The following is an 18,044-nucleotide window of genomic DNA, read 5'->3' as shown; positions in this document are numbered from 1 at the left end:
AGCCGCTCGCTTGTTGTTTGAGAGCAATTCGCTTGACGTTAGCTAATTTAAGATAAAATTTAGACGCTCCCAAAATTTGATATTAAATTAGGTTTTTATAAGTAAAGTTTGATGTTGGTTGGTAGCAACCGACTTCTTGTTTCTTAGATGGATTTGGCAAAACGTTTTGAGCGAGTCATCGGAAGGCTCGAGTCTCGAATGGATCGAAGTGACCGGTTACTAGACGATCTGACCAAGTTCTCCAGACGTGCTTTAGATGAAATCTATCGAATCGCTGAAACTCCTGTTCTTTTGTCTCGTAATGCGGAGAAAGATTATGTTTCCGAGGAGGCTGCCAACGAGGAAGTGCCTGTTCTAATGTTTGGCGATCAAAATCTGTTTAACCTTGGTGGCGCTACATTTGTTGAGAAAGCCTTCAATATTGCAAAAGCTCTTTGGACCGAGGAAGAAAGAAAGTCTCTTTGCATCGATCCCAAAAAGACCTTAGACCCACAAAGTGGACGAAAACCGGGAGATCATGAAAGAACGGAACTGTATCAAAAAGCAGTGAAATTCGCATTTGGTGACCAATATACCAACAAATTGTATCGTGATTCATTAAAACTTGTTAACCAACGTCTGCGAGAGAAAAGAGCAGTTGTTAGTGTGCAATAAAATGTCAGGAGTAGTTTTGACTAAAAGCTGTGTTGTTTTCTGATGTGGTTGATTTTTTGAGAAAAAAACTGACGCCTTTCCGGAATTCAATATTTCTTCGGTAATTTTTTTGTAGTTATATGTTGTGGCTGCTAAATTTCCCCTTAAACTAGAGGCTTCACTTGTCATCTTTTTTTAGATAGTAAAATGGTTTCTCTCTATGAGGGGTTGCAAACAGTTCTGACTAATATAGAAACCCTTGAGGGGTGTATACGGCGAAGTAATGTTGTTGAAGTTGAGTCGAGAAATCGGATGTTAGATGTTTCTCGTGCCCTGAAAGAACTTGTAAGTATTTGTTCAATTAATTTTGGCGGCTTTTATTCTTTCTATAGTTGGTAGCAACTATGGTTTTTTTCTTTTTAGAATGATAAACGCGTGAAAGCACAAAGAGCTTCGGCTAACGAAAGACTTGTATACAAAGGAAACGATCTGTTAAGTTATGCCGGTTGTCGCCATGATTATGCGTCTGTCGGCCGATTTCTCGCTAGAGCGATACATTCAAAAGAGGAGAGATTGGAGTTCTGTTGGTTTGTTCAGAGGAACAATGTTAAACAACCGGCGCGCAAGCTAGCATCAGCGGAAGACGAATATCATTTCAAAGGTTGTGCCCGACATTTCTAAATTCTAATTCCATTTTTCTGCCCTTGCATTTTTTTTTTGTTTCAGAAGCTGTGAGGCTTATTTGCGGCGATAGCCTTTATGCGCTTAGAAGGGCTAAAGATGCCGCCAATTCTCTGGGACGACATGAGAAGGCTGAACTGAATAAAGAAAATTAATATGCCATGTTTTTTCAATATGAAAATAGTTTTGTCCTTTTTAATAGCCGCGAAGCGATAGCTGAGGCTATTATTCGGCTTGTCTTGGTTTTTTTTCGTCTTCAAGATTTTTGTTACGACCATATGACATAGCAATTACTTCAAACTCGTTTTTTTCTTTTGTTCATGCAATTTCAACAATTGCGTGCGTGACCTGATTTTTCGCTCGTTTTGGAGCGCTGAGTTTTCTGTTCATTCACGAGATTAAGGTTTTGGTCACACGTGACTAACCTCACTCTGAAAATGATTTCCTAGCTGTTGTTTACCCTAATTCAAAGAGTTAAGGTCAATTGATTGTGTGTCCCTCTAAATGAAGATTATTTGAGAGCAGCTAATAGAGGCAGCAATTACTTGTAGATTCTTAATCAAAATGTGAGATCTCAGCTCTTAATGAAGTCTCTTTTTTTACTTTTTTTGAGACTGCAGATCTACAAAGCTATTGCGGCCATTTTCTGGCAATCTGCCAGTTATGTTTTTTACTTCTGTTTTTTCAAATTTTTCTCTACGTTATCTGACTTGAATATTAATTCCAGATGAAATGTCTATACTTGATCACAAAAAGTACAAACTCTACCTTCCAATTGCGCAACAATTGAGCAATCTTCCTGTTACATGGCAGGAGCTAGCATTTGTGGACGCAAAGTTGACCGAGAAGTGGGTGGACGTTATTGGAGTTCAAGCCCATAAGGTTTCTCTTTATCTTGATTGCCCGCCCGCTTATCTCTCGGATCTCGAAAGTTTTTTGGATTCAGAGTATGCTAAAAGTCAAAAACTGGTAATTTTTGGTCCAGTAGATTATCTAACTGACGCTAATTTTTCCCAACTAGGAGTTTTTGCTAAATGTGATATCGACTCAAAATTAGAAATACCCGGGCTTGTAGGCTTTCTCGTTGACATAAAAGAAGATGAAATTGTTCCCGGCTACAATGATTTTTCAGTAATGGAAAGCCCTAGAAAAGGTGTTCAATGGTTAATGCTTGGGCCAATATCCTTTATCAATGCGTCATGCAAGCCAAATGTAGCCTATGTTAATGTTAAAAATATTATGGTGTGTGTTCCCTTAAGGGAGATAAAGGAAGGAGAGGAACTAACTGTGTCATATCAAAATCATTTTTTTGGTCCCAACAATCAGTATTGTCTATGTCCGTATAAAAGCCGCCATGGAAATCCGTTTCCTGAGATAGCAGTTAAACGAAGAAGGGGTTATAAGAAAAGTAAAGTAAAAAAAGCAAAAAAAATTGGTCCAGCGTCGCGCCAAAGTTTTCCGTCCCGCTTAAAAATGTTCTTCCCCGAAGAAAAACTAACTGATACACCAGAATACTTAACCTATGAATCTCTCTTTAGTTCACTTGATTATACTAAAAAGTGTTATAGCTCGTCTACGTCTTCAGTTGGGACTGAAAGCAATGACGAGAATCTTCCTCCTGATGCATCTGAATCTGACGTTTTTTGAATCGGCCAACAGCTGACAGCCAATTTCAGTCAGAAAATTTTGTTTGCTCATCACCTGCAAATTTACGTAGTTTTGAAGATGAAAATGCGCCCAATGACTTAGTTGATCAAAACTTGCCTGAGCTTGGCTGCTTAAGTAGTTTTCTTTACGAGGGAACTGATATATCTCATGATGATTTTTTGCAAAAATTTTCTAAGATTTCGATTAAGCATAAGCTCTCGGACTCCGCAAGAAATGACTTCTTGAAACTTTTTGCCAGCGTTTTGCCCTATCCCAACAATGTTTTTGCGGAAATTGCGTCTTCAAATCTCCCGTTAGTGTCAACAACATCTTTCGGTGCCTCAAAACTGCTTATGGTTGACTTAGTTCCTCAGGTAAATCGAATAGTTAAAAAACATTTTTCCTATATACAGCGATCTTGGTCTAGTTCCTGCGATTGGGAGACCGCTTCCGACGCTTTCTGCAACTTTGAACTTCAGCTTGTATTTAATACCGACGGAGCGCCAGTTTTTAAATCAAAAAAGTTGTCAGTATGGCCTATTTGGGTACAAATATTCAATTTGCCTCCAGTGTTAAGGTCATGCTATGCTAATATATGTCTTCTTGGATTGTGGTACGGCGAATCGAAGCCTGATTTTACCGAACTTTTAATAAGAATTTGCTTTGAGTTAGAAAGTTATTCCAGTGGAGTGAATCTAGAGGCATGTGGGCGAGTGTTTTTCCGTTACAGAAGTATTGTTTGTGATGCACCAGCGACGGCGTACGTCTTGTGTATGAAGCAGCATATGGGTTACCAAAGTTGTCCCCATTGTTTCATAAAAGGTTTCCACCAGAGTAATAGAATGCTCTTCAAGGTCTCTAAGGCTTTTATTCTCCGCGAGAATGATACGTTCAGAGCTTGTGGTGAAACAGCTGATCAAAAGCAAATAACTGTTAATGGCGTAAAATCTCTAACCCCTCTCATTACGTTTTTTAATTTGCCGTGGGATTGTCCTATTGATCCCATGCATCAAGTCTTTTTAGGCACCGGAAAAGTTCTTTCCAAATTTTTCATTTCATTAGCAAAAGGAAACAAATTAAAAGAGCTCGAATATCGTGTTTCAAAATGCTGTATACCCTTCGATATACTTCATCGAACAAAAAAATTGAAAGATTTGTCATTTTGGAAAGCGTTTGACTTCAAACTCTTTTTTTTCATATTGGCCCACTCGTCTTCGATAATTTAGGTATCTCAAATCTTCATCTGGAGAGTTTTTGTAAGTTAAGTTTTGCTATAAGACTTTTATCCGATGGCAATTTTGCTGTTACAAACCTTGAACCCGCTGAATTATTGATTAACTCTTTCTTTGAAAACTTTATTGAGTTATATGGGGCCGAATCCCAATCATACAATTTCCACACAATGCGACATTTAGTAGAACAAGTCCGAAGAAATGGTCCACTCTGGCTTTTTTCTGCTTTTTGCTTTGAGTCGGCTAATCACCAACTTCTATCAGCACTTTCTGGAACAATAAAAAATCCTGAAAAAATGGTTGAACGTTTCCTAAACTACCAAAATTCTGTCGATGAGTTAAGAGTAAGTGGTGATAATAAAAATAAGTGCCTTGAAAATTTCACTAAAATGTCCCAAGAGGTAAACGTGTTTTGTCATGAACGGAATGCCGAAAGTAAGTTTTCGCGATTTGTAAATGACAAAGGGAAAAAATTCTGTTCTCTTTCGTATACAAGACTCAATGATAACTTAGGCGAAAGTGTTGTTCAACTTAAAGATGAAAAATTTGTTCAAGTTCAATGCTTTGTAAAAATTGAAGGCATCATCTATGCTGTTGTCAGATATTTTTTGGATGTCGCCATACTTAATGTTATTCCCGATCATCATATATTTCCTTATAATTTTTGCTTTGAATTAAGTACGCTAGGACCGCTAGATTTGTGTCTTGTTGAAAATTTGTTATATAAGTCAATTGTTTGTCCGCTGCCTAATGTTCTGAAAGTCAGCGTTATCAGAGAAGGGTTCGAACATAATTGATTTTTTGTTGCTGATTGTAGAGTCAGTAACTTTTTTTGCAGGTGGCCTCAATCATAATTTGGAAAAGTTTTTATTATTTTTTGTTGACTGTAGAATCAATATTTTTGCAAATCCTTGACTCGGCCGTTAATTATTTTCTATTTACCTCAAGATACTGCGCAGTCATTTTAGGTTACTGGTGAAGAAGAGCTCAAAGCTGTTGATTGGAAATTTGTAAGTTTCTTTCACTTGAGTTTATCAAATAAGCTTTCGAAATTTTCTACCAAATACGTCAATAATTTAGCATATTTTGCGGATGACTGTCTAAGCTACCTTTTTTTGTTTCTCCTGAATTGTTCTGCTTTCGCGCGTCTGCTTTTTGTGCTCCAACTCATACTAATTTTTTGTTCAGCTCGTTCCTGTTAATCGGTGACTCCAACGTCAAACATTTGAAAACAGATCTCTACAATGATCCGCTACTCTGTGCTTATCAAATTGACGTCCTGGCGATGAGTGGCATGCGTTCTCATGAGCTTGGCCCTTGTGTCAGTCTGACTGCTAAGCAATACGACTTTGTTATTGTTGCTGTGGGAAACAATGACCTAGCAGATTGGCGTGATATACCTGCCAAAAAACCCGAAGAAGTAGCTCTCAACTTAGTAAGCTTCGCAAGGTGTGCATCGCGTGAGGGCACTAATGTTCTTGTAATTGGAATGTGGAAAAGGCGCGATATGGAAAGCCATAATGTGGAGACTGTAAATAAGATTCTTTACCATGAACTAAAGGAGTTTTATGTTGCACCAAAACTAAAGCCAAAACATTTTAAACTTAATGATCCTTGTCATATGACCTTTGATGGCCAGCGTGACTTGCTCGCCCTTCTAAATAGGCTAATCTGTACACGAGTTTTCAAGTAATTTGAATGTTTCTTGTGTCTTCTGAGTTAATTTATTTTGACTCTTGCTTTTTCTTTCAACTTGTTGATGTTGTCTTTCTTAGGTTGGTTGTAGAATCAGCCTGTTTCCTTTTTTTGCCTTTGTAGATAAAGAATGTGGTATAGTGATAATTGATTTTTCAACTTGTTCCTATTTATTCGATAGTTGCGCTATGATGAGAAAATTGATTCTCGGAGTGCTTTTGTCTTTTGATTTAATTTATTCTGACTCTTGCTTTTTCTTTCAACTTGTTGATGTTGTCTTTCTTGGGTTGGTTGTAGAATCAGCCTGTTTCCTTTTTTTGCCTTTGTAGATAAAGAATGTGGTGTAGTAATAATTGATTTTTCAACTTGTTCTATTTATTCGATAGTTGCGCTATGATGAGAAAATTGATTCTCGGAGTGCTTTTGTCTTTTGATTTAATTTATTCTGACTCCTGCTTTTTCGTTTAACTTGTTGATGTTGTCTTTCTTAGGTTGGTTGTAGAATCAGCCTGTTTCTTTTTTTTGCCTTTGTAGATAAAGAATGTGGTATAGTAATAATTGATTTTTCAACTTGTTCTATTTATTCGATAGTTGCGCTATGATGAGAAAATTGATTCTCGGAGTGCTTTTGTCTTTTGATTTAATTTATTCTGACTCTTGCTTTTTCTTTCAACTTGTTGATGTTGTCTTTCTTGGGTTGGTTGTAGAATCAGCCTGTTTCCTTTTTTGCCTTTGTAGATAAAGAATGTGGTATAGTAATTATTGATTTTTCAACTTGTTCCTATTTATTCGATAGTTGCGCTTTGATGAGAAAATTGATTCTCGGAGTGCTTTTGTCTTTTGATTCAATTTCTTCTGACTCTTGCTTTTTCTGTATATTGTTTGATTTGGATTGGTTGTTGTTGTTGCAGATAAATGTAGAATCAACTCTTCGATGCCTTTTTCTTCATTTGTGAATTTGTTCATAAAAAGTTGTATAGTAATAGTTGATTTTCCAACTTCTTCCAAATTATTCGATATTTGTTCTTTGATGAGAAAATTTGTTCTCGGAGTGCGTTTTTGGTTTTGTCCTTGATCAGGCAAAGTGATGAAATTACAACCATAGTGGGTAATCAAATTTCTGATGGCCTGATTCTCTTGTGTGTTTCCTTTGTTTGTCTCTCTTCGTTGCGTTCAATCTTCAGTTTTTGTTGCTTTGAGCTCGCGTGCTATTTGTCTGTAGGTCTGTTTCGGCTGATTTCCTGCTTGTTCTTTCGTTTTGTTTTGTTTTGCATTTGTTTCTTGGCTTCTATTCGATTATTGCGCTATGATGAGAAAACTGATTTTCGGAACGCCTTTCGTGTTTTCTCCTGAATCAGGCAATGTGATGAACTGAAATTACAACCTTAAGTTAGGATAATCAAAATTCTGATTGCCTGATTGGTACATGTGTTTCCTTTGCTTCTATCTTCTTTGGGTTCACTCTTCAGTTTTTGTTGCTTTGAGCTCGCGTGCTCTTTGTCTGTAGTTCTGTCTCGGCTGGTTTCCTACTTGTTCTTTCGTTTTGTTTTTTTTTTCATTTGTTTCTTGGCTTCTATTCGATTATTGCGCTATGATGAGAAAAATGATTTTCGGAGCGCTTTTTGTGTTTTCTAAATCAGGCAAAGTGATGAACTGAAATTACAACCTTAAGTTAGGATAGTCAAAATTCTGATTGCCTGATCGCATTTTATGAATTTTCTTTGCTCATCTTTTCCTTGTGTTCAGTCTCCAGTTTCTGTTGCTGTGAGCTCTCTCTCTCTCTCTCTCTCTCTCTCTCTCTCTCTCTGTCTTTCTCTTTTTGCTGTTCTCTTTTTTTGGCCTTTAAACTCCTTGTCATATGTTCGATGATTGCGCTATGATGAGAAAAATGCTTTTCGGAGCTCTCTTCTTGTTTTATCCTGAATCAGGCAATGTGATGAACTGAAACTATAACCTTAAGTTAGGATAATAAAAAATCTGATTGCCTGATTGCCTTTTATAGTTTTTCTTTTCTTATCTTTTTCTTGTGTTAAGTGTCCAGTTTCTGTTGCTGGGAGCTCTCTCTCTCTCTCTGTCTGTCTGTCTCTTTTTGCTGTTCTCCTTTTTTGCTTTTTAAACTCCTTGTCATATGTTCGATGATTGCGCTATAACGAGAAAAATGATTTTCGGAGCGCTCCTTGTTTTCTTCTGAATCAGGCAATGTGATGAACTGAAATTATAACCTTAAGTTAGGATAATCAAAATTCTGATTGCCTGAATGCCTTTTTAAAATTTTGTTTGCTTATTGTGTTCAGTCTCCAGTTTTTGTTGCTGGGAGCTCCCTCTCTCTCTCTTTCTCTCTCTCTCTCTCTGTGTCTTTCTCTTTTTGCTCTTCTCTTTTTTTGCCATTTAAACTCCTTGTTGTCATATGTTCGATGATTGCGCTATGATGAAAAAAATGATTTTCGCTGCGCTTTTCTTGTTTTCTTCTGAATCAGGCAATGTGATGAACGGAAATTATAACCTTAAATTAGGATAATCAAAATTCTGATTGCCTGATTGCTTTTTATAAATTTTATTTGCTTATCATTTTCTTGTGTTCATTCTCCAGTTTCTGTTGCCGGGAGCTCTCTCTCTCTCTCTCTGTCTTTCTCTTTTTGCTGTTCTCCTTTTTTGCTTTTCAAACTCCTTGTCATATGTTCGATGATCATGCTCCAAAGAGAAAAATGATTTTTGAAGCGCGTTTCTGGTTTTGTCCTTGATCAGGCAAAGTGATGAATGAAATCATAACCGACAGTTAAGGTAATGAAAATTCTGATATTGCCTGATTGCCTTTTATGTGTTTATTTGCTTTTATCTTTTTAGCGATCACTCTTGAGTTTGTGTTGCTTTATGGCCACGTGCTCTCTCTTTTCGTTGTTTCTTTTTTCTTGCTCTGTCTCTCCTGTCTTCCTGCTCTCTCTCTCTCAACTCTCTCTCTCTCTCTCTCTCTCTCTCTCTCGCTCTCTTCTCTCTCTCTCTTCTCTCTCTCTCTCTCTCTCTCTCGCTCTCTTCTCTCTCTCTCTCAACTCTCTCTCTCTCTCTCGCTCTCTTCTCTCTCTCTCTTCTCTCTCTCTCTCTTTCTCGCTCTCTCAACTCTCTCTCTCTCTTCTCTCTCTCTCTCTCTCTCTCTCTCTCTCGCTCTCTCTCTCTTCTCGCTCTCTTCTCTCTCTCTCTCTCTCTCTCTCTCTCTCAACCTCTCTCTCTCTCTCTCTCTCTCTCTCTCTCTCTCTCTCTTGCTCTCTTCTCTCTCTCGCGCTCTCTCTCTTTCTCGCTCTCTCAACTCTCTCTCTCTCTCTCTCTCTCTCTCTCTCTCTCCTTGTTGCCCTCCGGGCATTTGTTCCTTTTCTTTGCCCTAGGGCAAAGGTTTTTTCTCTCTAGGATTGCCTTCCGGGCAAATTCGGTTTCGCTCGTTCGTTTTTGTTTCTCTCGCTTTGCGCTCGCTTGTTTTTCGTTCGCTTTCTTTCACGCTCGCTCGTCTTTGTTTCTCTCGCTTTGCGCTCGCTCGTTTTTCGTTCCCTTGCTTTCACGCTCGTTCGTCTTTGTTTCGCTCGCTTTGGGCTCGCTCGTTTTCGTTCGCCTGCTTTCACGCTCGTTCGTCTTTGTTTCGCTAGCTCGTTTTTCGTTCGCTAGCTTTCACGCTCGCTCGTCTTTGTTTCGCTCGCTTTGCGCTCGCTCGTTTTTCGTTCGCTTGCTTTCACGCTCGCTCGTCTTTGTTTCGCTCGCTTTGGGCTCGCTCGTTTTTCGTTCGCCTGCTTTCACGCTCGTTCGTCTTTGTTTCGCTTGCTTTGGGCTCGCTCGTTTTTCGTTCGCCTGCTTTCACGCTCGTTCGTCTTTGTTTCGCTCGCTCGTTTTTCGTTCGCCTGCTTTCACGCTCGCTCGTTTTTCGTTCGCTCGTTTTTCGTTCGTTTCTGTTTTGCTCGCCCGTTTTTCGTTCGCTTGAACCCCCACCCTTCTCTGTGCCCCCTTTCTTGTGCATTTAGATGTTCATTTATGTTTCTTTCTTTCGGTGCTATAACCCCACCCCTCTCTGTGCCCCCTTTCTGATGCATTTAGATGTTCATTTATATGTTTGTCTCTTCCTTTCTTCAGCGCGATAACCCCCCGCCTTGTTTGTGACCCCTTCGCGCAGCGCGATAACCCCCCGCCCTTGTTTGTGGCCCCTTCGCGCATTAGTCTTAGCTCTTTCGGGTCTTTTTTTTTCTTTGGTGGCTAGAGATCAGGTGCGCTCCTTCTGGAGCATAGTAATGCACCGACTCTAGACATCAAAGAAACCAAAAAGGCCCACGCCCGAGCTAAGGCTACATTTCCGCCCCTTGTTTGTGACCCCTTTTGCGCAGCGCGATAACCCCCCGCCCTTGTTTGTGGCCCCTCGCGCATTAGTCTTAGCTCTTTAGGGTCTTTTTTTTTTCTTTGGTGGCTAGAGATCAGGTGCGCTCCTTCTGGAGCATAGTAATGCACCGACTCTAGACAGCAAAGAAGCCAAAAAGGCCCGCGCTCAAGCTAAGACTAAGTTTCCGGACGCCCATTTTGCAAGGGTCTTGCAAGAATTCGTCGCTTATCTTGCAAGACCCTTGCAAAAATCAGACGCTTATCTTGCAAGATTCTTGCAAGACTTCGACGCTTATCTTGCAAGAATCTTGCAAGAGTTCGACGCCTATCTTGCAAGAATCTTACAAGATCGACGCTTATCTTGCAAGATTCTTGCATATCCGACGGCTATCTTGCAAGATCTTGCAAGAATCTTGCAAGATCTTGCAAGATGGTGCGTAATCTTACAAGATCTTGCAAGATTCTTGCAAGATCTTGCAAGATAGCCGTCGGTAATAGACTAGGGTTATTCAGCGCTAAACAACACGGTTCTTACAACCATCCACAGCAATTCTTACCTTTTAAGCAATTTGATGGTTGGCACCTCGACCCGAAATGTTTTCATCGTTTGTTAGAGCATTGTAGCATAATATCAATCAAATTTCACCGAATTTTCCATTTATCGTAGACTAACCAATATTAGTGTTGAGTCGGCTGCCGAACTCAGTTGCTCGTGTGTTGGGAATTCGCTGGGAAAAGGGAGTTTTGATCTCTCGACTGTCGGGAGCGAATGCTGTCTTTGGTCTGCGACTACTACATTCGGGGGGCTCGATTTCTCTCATCTAAAAATTACATTTACATCATTTGACATGCAATTCTTCATTTTTTGAGTTTAAACGCATTTATTGAGAGCTTTTATATTTGTAGACTAATTACCCAGATTAAAGCTTTGATCATATCGCCCCGGACCAAAATTACTTCTGATCAGATAATTGTTTGGACCATTGTTTAGACATTTGTGCATATTTAATCAAAATTTTTTGCGTTTTATGACCATACTTTTGTGCGTTTTATGACCAAATTTTCGTGGTTTTAATTACCGGACTTTCGTGTGTTTTATGATCAGACTTTCGGGTGTTTTTTATCAGATTTTTGTGCGATTTTTACCAAGCTTTTATGTTATGATCAGACTTTCGTCCGTTTTATGACCAGACTTTCGTAAGTTATGAACAGATTATCGTGCGTTTTATGACCACAACATTTTTGCATGCTATGGCCAAGCTTCAATGCACTCTTAACTACCTCTTATCGATCTTTTGAGAGCTTGAAAAGATCTTTCCCTTCAGGCCGCAGAGATATGTGATCGGAAATCATTGCAACGATTTCTCTCATTCTCAATTTCAAAAATGTTTGCTGCATCACATTACGTAATTAGTGAGTGCAAAAAGCTCTGATGCACTCTTAAAATTGGTCTGATCAGGGGTCATTTTGGTATGAACCTCATCATCAATATCAAATCTAATCTCCAATGTGTCGAGTGTTTGATTTCGACCCCTGTCGATGTCCTCGCTTAAAATCGGACAATTATCAGCGCAATTGGGGATGTGATGCACTCTATTTACACTGATAAGGACCCTATTCAAAGTCTGTTGGCCGATCATGCACGAGATGTTAATTGATCACGACTGATTGTTAGTCAGATCAGATGCGTCGAAATAATGATTACCGTTGCCACAGTAACTTATGCGCTATAAAAAAAATAACAAAAAAATATTTATACTACAAGATAAATAATCTCGCGAAACGCGATGAGATAGAAGCGGGGCGGGGGTAACTTCTGAGCCGTGTATACTTACTTTCTCGACCAGGAAACCCCAGTTAGTCTTCCTGAAACAAAAAACAACAACAATTTCATTCCTGAAGCAACCAATTTTTCAAAATTCAAAGACACTTTCAACAACAAACAATTTATATTTTATCAAACGCATGTTTGAAATTTCTTTAGAATATTTAAATCGTACAAATGACAGAACAATTACAATTTACAAAAATGAAAATAATATTGATGCCAACCACGCCACGAGTGTATTGAGAAAGGTAATATATATATATATATATATATATATATATATATATATATATATATAAACAAACTAAAAAGATTTTTTCGGACCTTTATGATTTTTGATGGTAACCATGCTCTCGTAATACATATATTTTCCAAGAATTGTCTGATAAAACTTTAAAAATTCCATTTTTCACTTTAACAGATCGTAGATGGGAAAACAAATTATCATAATTAAGTCATTAATTGAGTTTGAATTCAAAAATTGACACACATCATAACTATTGCCAGAAGGTTGAGATGCAGATTAAGCTTGATTTAAAAATTATTTGATTGGTTTTCAACAAAAAAGTTGATGACAATGATATAAGAACTTCATTACAGTGGTTACTGACTAATCATAAAGGCAACCATATACGGTGCCTTACCCACCATATATGATCACTTGCGATAATGCATTCCTAAAATACGGATGGTACAATAATATTGACTTTTAATGAAAAATTACCAGACCCCAAAAGCGGGCATATGGAAACCTACAAACAATATGAAGACAACAAGGAGTTTCGGTAATGTTCGTTTGTACATGATATTTCTTCCGACGCCAATCAGTCACGTTTTCGACTTAATTGTTTACCAAATGAGGAAATGAGGAAGAGATAGAAAACTTTCAAAAAATCATTCATTGATCAAAAACAATTGGTGCATCCGTTTTAAAAATCTCTTTTTGCTCTATGCACTATACAAGTGAAACAATGACCCATTAGAGGGCCTATGACATCTGCCATTAAAGAGAGTAAGAGACAACACAAACAATAAAATCGGATAAAAAACAACAAGCATTACTTACGATCAAAACTCAAGTCTTTCTTTCTTTTAATAAAATCAATGAAAAAGTCAAACTGGCTTCAGATTTTTTAAAGTAACTAAACCAATTGACTGGCATTTCATCAAAAAAAGATTAGGGTCCTTATTCAGATTAATAAGCAAGAAAAGGAAACAAAAAGGGGCAAAGTTAGAGAACACGTTTACAATTTTTGAAAACTATTAAATTCGCATTCATGAAAGCAATTAGCTATTGATTGAAGTCATTCAATCGCCTAATCTAAACCGTCAAACAATACGATTGAGAGCTGTTCTTAAGTCGTATGACAAATGTCATATGACTGAAAAATTAACAAATACAAGAAAAAAATCAACAATTGACTTCAATTTTTCAAGGAAACGGTGCAGAAGCCTATAAGATCGAAATATGTTCAAAAAAGCGAAGAAAATCAATTCCACTTATTTAAACGCCATCAAAAAGTTATAGCAATTGTAATTATTGTGCCATTTTTTTTGATGGTCAGAAAAGACGGCAAAAAAAGCTTCGAAAATTGGAAATTTTCAAATAGAAAAATTTTATTAAAAATCGTATTATCCACGCCAAAAAACTTTAAAGCCGTAAATAATGAAACAGCAATGTAGACTACAACATCATATAAATGATAATTATTGCTGGAATTCTTTTCTATGCTGAGACTACACTGAAAGGTTGCAGAAATAAGAATGAAGCAAAAAAACTCTACGGTTTTCGCTGGTATTATTATGTATTTTTGTTGAACTCATATTGCAAAAAAAATGATCTGTCGGTGATTGAGGCTTGATTTGAAATTTTTCGTGCCTCTAACGAACTTACAGAAAACAAAAAAAATACAAATTTATATCAAAAAATTATGTTCAGCGCCCCGTTGCAACCCGAATAAATTTTCAACCAGTAAAACTCAACTTTTAGACCAAAAATGGTATTGCACCTGCTTTTTCTCCAATAAAAAAATTTCTAAACGTTACCGAAATATCTAATGTTACCAAGAAGTCATTATTTCAAAAAAAATATTCTGAATTTTGGATATTTATCGACTTGTACTTATTATACTTGCTACTGAAATTTAAACTAAAAGCATTAGATAATTTCTTCAATAGCTTCTTAGATACTGAAACAGACATTTGATTAAAAACACTCAGTCATAAGACTCCAAAAAACATCAAAAGCTGACAAAACAAGCTGAGAAAAGCTGACAAACCAAAAAAAAAACAATTTGCCTGTGCCATAAAACCATGAGTTTTACTCCTAAACCACAATTTTATTTGTATGGATTTTGTTGGAATCCAGAAGAACCTCCTATCAAGTTAACTCTAATTAAATTGTATTTTCCTCAAAAGGAACAAAAAAATGCAGTAAAAATAAAAAAAACGCGGACCCAAAATTCAATCCGAACCACTTTTCAGAACAAAAAATCCACAACAAGACCCAAAACTGGCTTGCCATCGCTTCCCGGCGGAAAAAGCAATTCTTTTCAAAAATTGCGCAATGGCTTTTTTACAAAACATCAGTGGCTTTTTTACAAAACATCAGTTTTGGCTTTTTGGCTTTTTTACAAAACATCAGTTTAAATTTACGAAGAGAACGCAAAAACTTATTACCAGAAAATTATCCATGGAACAGTAGGAACAATTAGACTATGTCTGAGTGAAGGAAGAATGCGTCAGCATTTTTTTATGTCTGCATCAACGGCCGAACCGGACAAATTGAGTCAAATACACCAATTTGATGGCACTTTTTATGAAGACAGAAAAAATGTTGTATTCTCAAACATTTAGCGGCAATCTTTGTCAAAACGGTTGGTTCAAACAACACACCAACTCTCTTTTATCTTTAAACGTAAAACCAATGAGACTATCGTTAACAATTTTATCCAATTTTTACTAAAATTGATCAAAATTTGAGCAAAAATTTTCGAAAAATGTGAACAAAACAACGGAAGATAGGCTAACATTCTCAAATCTTTAATCGTCCGTAACTCCTCGGAAAAAAACAAAATTCGAAAAAAACTTTTTTTGGTTTGAAAACTAAAGTGGGTCGGAACAATAAAGTTGATGTTTCCTCAATACCTGCAAATAATTATTCAATCTAGTAGTAATCGTGATAAGAAAAGGTAGTAGAAATAATCGTACCAGTTGTTTTCACACCATTTCTCCCTCTCGACCACACCTTTCCAAATGTCATCGTCCACTCTCTCGTCAATTCCAGTTCGGGACTCTGCAAAGACTGTGCCTGCAAACAAAACAACAACAACTGTTCCACCGGCGGTCCAAGACCAAATTTGCCTCTGAGCAGGATCTCCCTTGAGCGCACATCAAAAAATTGTGCAATCGAGTTTCGAGTTTGACCAGCTCAAGATTGGACATCTTTTGGCCATCCTTTGGCCATCCACAAAAACCGCAAGAACTTAGATCATGATTACAGCAAAGTCTGATCGAAGGTTATTGCGACGTCATGCGACGTCATTACAATTGTGTTTTGGTACCAAACAAAACGTAGACTTAGTTACATAGAAAGCCCTCACTTTTGAAATGTGGCAAATTTTGGAATTATGCACGTGAACATAATGAAAAATGAATGAAGAAATCAATTAGGGGGACTGAGCCAAAGTAAGTGTGAGCTGGAATCAGGACAAATTACCCACCCGGGTCGAGGTTTGGCGGTGAATTTTTGTAAGAAATGCAGTGAAATGTGGTGAATTATTTTTTTTTCACCGCATCTAGCGGTGAGAAAAAATAATTCACCGCTTGAGAGAAAGCGGTGAATTATTTTTTTTCACCGCATTCACCGCATTCACCGCATTTCTTACATTAATTTGCCATAATAGTATATGCGGTGAATTTTTGTAAGAAATGCGGTTAATTTGGTGGTGAATTTTTGTAAGAAATGCGGTGAAAAGCGGTGAATTATTTTTTTTCACCGCATTCACCGCAATCACCGCATTTCTTACGAAAATTCACCGCATTCACCGCATTTCTTACGAAAATTTACCCAAAAACCTCGACCCGAGCTATGACATTATAACCCATTCAAAAATTCCCACCCTCAAACACCCTCAATGTACTCTAATTTTCAAAAAAAAAATCAGAATTTTGGGTACTAGTCCAAATGTACTATTTAGTACTAAGTTTTGTGACTGAATTTACTATCTGTTGCCAATTATGGCACATTTAAATTGCATTAAGATACAAAACGCGGAAAACCGCACCAAAAATTTGCTTCCGGTAGACCCTAGTGATGGTCGTGTCTACAGCTACGCCAGAAAAGCCTTAGTGTATTTGATTCTGATGTTCAAATTGGATGTGAATTTATACGTTTTTTGTGCATAAATTGGTATTTTCGGTTCCCAGAAGTTCAGAGTCTGACATGGGAGAAAAAGTCCAGAATACTATGCGAATATTTCTAATGCTTATGAAAACTAGCAAATACTGAGTATAGAAAGCGCTTTTATGAGAGATTCTTAGTCCAATTTCCATTTCAAAAGAAAAAAGAAAAAGATATATATACATATATATATATATATATATATATATATATATATATATATATACAAATATATATATATATATATATATATATATATAAATATACATGAAGAGAGAGAGGGAGAGAGAGAGAGAGAGAGAGAGAGAGAGAGAGAGCAAAAGCAGAGCTGGATGAACCAAAAGACAAACAGACAATTTTTCCAAACAATTCAAAATTAATAAAAACATTTTTTCAAAAAATTCAAAAATTGCCTTTTTGCTTTTCCTACGAAAGTTTTGAAAACGGTTACAAATTCTCGTGATTTGAGAGAACAAAAGAAGTGAAAGATTTAAACGATATCAGAAACAATTCAGAATTCTTAGTCGTTGAACTTTTCACTTCAGAATCTGTGATATTCCCTTTTGAACGGGAGTAAATGGGAGTCTGAATATTGGGCAATTTTTTTTATTTTTGATCCATTTTTTGATATTTTTGGCGCATGCTTTATAATACTTTAACGTGCTTTGTTTTGAAGCTGTTTTGTTTTTCCAAATAAATTAAAAGTTGCTCATGGACAACAATGCTTTGTTCTTATGGCAATAAAATAGGGTTGCTAAATCTATTGGTTTGTTGAACTTTCTAACAAATTTCAAAAGAACGTTTCAAGCAACCTCCATTAAAGCCAAATTTTTCTTGTTTTGTTGCTTTATCATAATTGGATGTTCCATATAAGAATTCGATGCAAGTAATTCTTCGGCAATAATTTTTATTTTCATCTAATGGCTCATGGGTTTTTTTGACATGGTCAAATTGTAAGTGTATGAATGTTTGTTTGCCTACAAGTGTCATTGGTTCTCTAAATAAGAATTAGTTAACCGATACAAAGATATCAGTTGACAGTTAAAGGTTTGTACGACTTAAAAATTTTTTCGTTCATAAAAATTTATAAACTTTTTGGTTCTGCCCATATTGATTTTTCATATTGTTTAGAACAGCAGTGAGTTTGATTTTGCAGTAATTGTTGGTTTTATGTCTCCCAGGGTCTTATCTGCCCTTCGGTCTGATATTTGAAATTAATCACTGTTTTCAGAATGCACACATTGCAAATAACTGAGAACTTTTTTTTATTTTCTAACAACTTTAGAGTGTTCAAAACCTTACAATCATGTTTTGTTTTTATTATCTGATTAATAAATGATTATATTTTGTAATCAAGTTTACACCAACATTTTTCAAAAAAAAACAAATATAATTTCAATAATAAAAAATTATCAAACACAATAGAAATTTCAATTTTCAATCACCCTTTTGTTTTTTTGCGATGTAGGGTCATAAGACTTCCAGACAATCAAAAGCTGTTTTGCCCTTAAAACTGTTGGTAGTAAGGTTTTGAATTTTCTCAGTATTTATGATTGTAATTGACACATTGTCAAAG

At 36.8% G+C, this 18,044-nt stretch overlaps 1 protein-coding gene across 1 annotated transcript in view; it reads right to left on the bottom strand.

Annotated features, from left to right (window-relative positions):
* The window catches only part of LOC142340315 (ciliary microtubule inner protein 5-like), a 44,047-nt gene that overhangs the window by 25,779 nt on the left and 224 nt on the right, over positions 1–18,044 (bottom strand). The window contains exons 2-4 of the mRNA XM_075390889.1: positions 15,277–15,376; positions 12,074–12,104; positions 10,912–11,059 (exon numbers count right to left, since the gene is read on the bottom strand). Of these exons, the coding sequence (XP_075247004.1) occupies positions 10,912–11,059; positions 12,074–12,104; positions 15,277–15,376 (279 nt within the window). The remainder of the gene's footprint in view (positions 1–10,911; positions 11,060–12,073; positions 12,105–15,276; positions 15,377–18,044) is intronic.

The sequence above is a fragment of the Convolutriloba macropyga genome, chromosome 5 (genome assembly GCF_964194025.1).
Source record: "Convolutriloba macropyga chromosome 5, txConMacr16.3, whole genome shotgun sequence".
Lineage (NCBI taxonomy): Eukaryota > Metazoa > Xenacoelomorpha > Acoela > Convolutidae > Convolutriloba > Convolutriloba macropyga.
The sequence above is the reverse complement of the archived record's forward strand: the minus strand, read 5'-3'. Positions and strand labels throughout refer to the sequence as shown.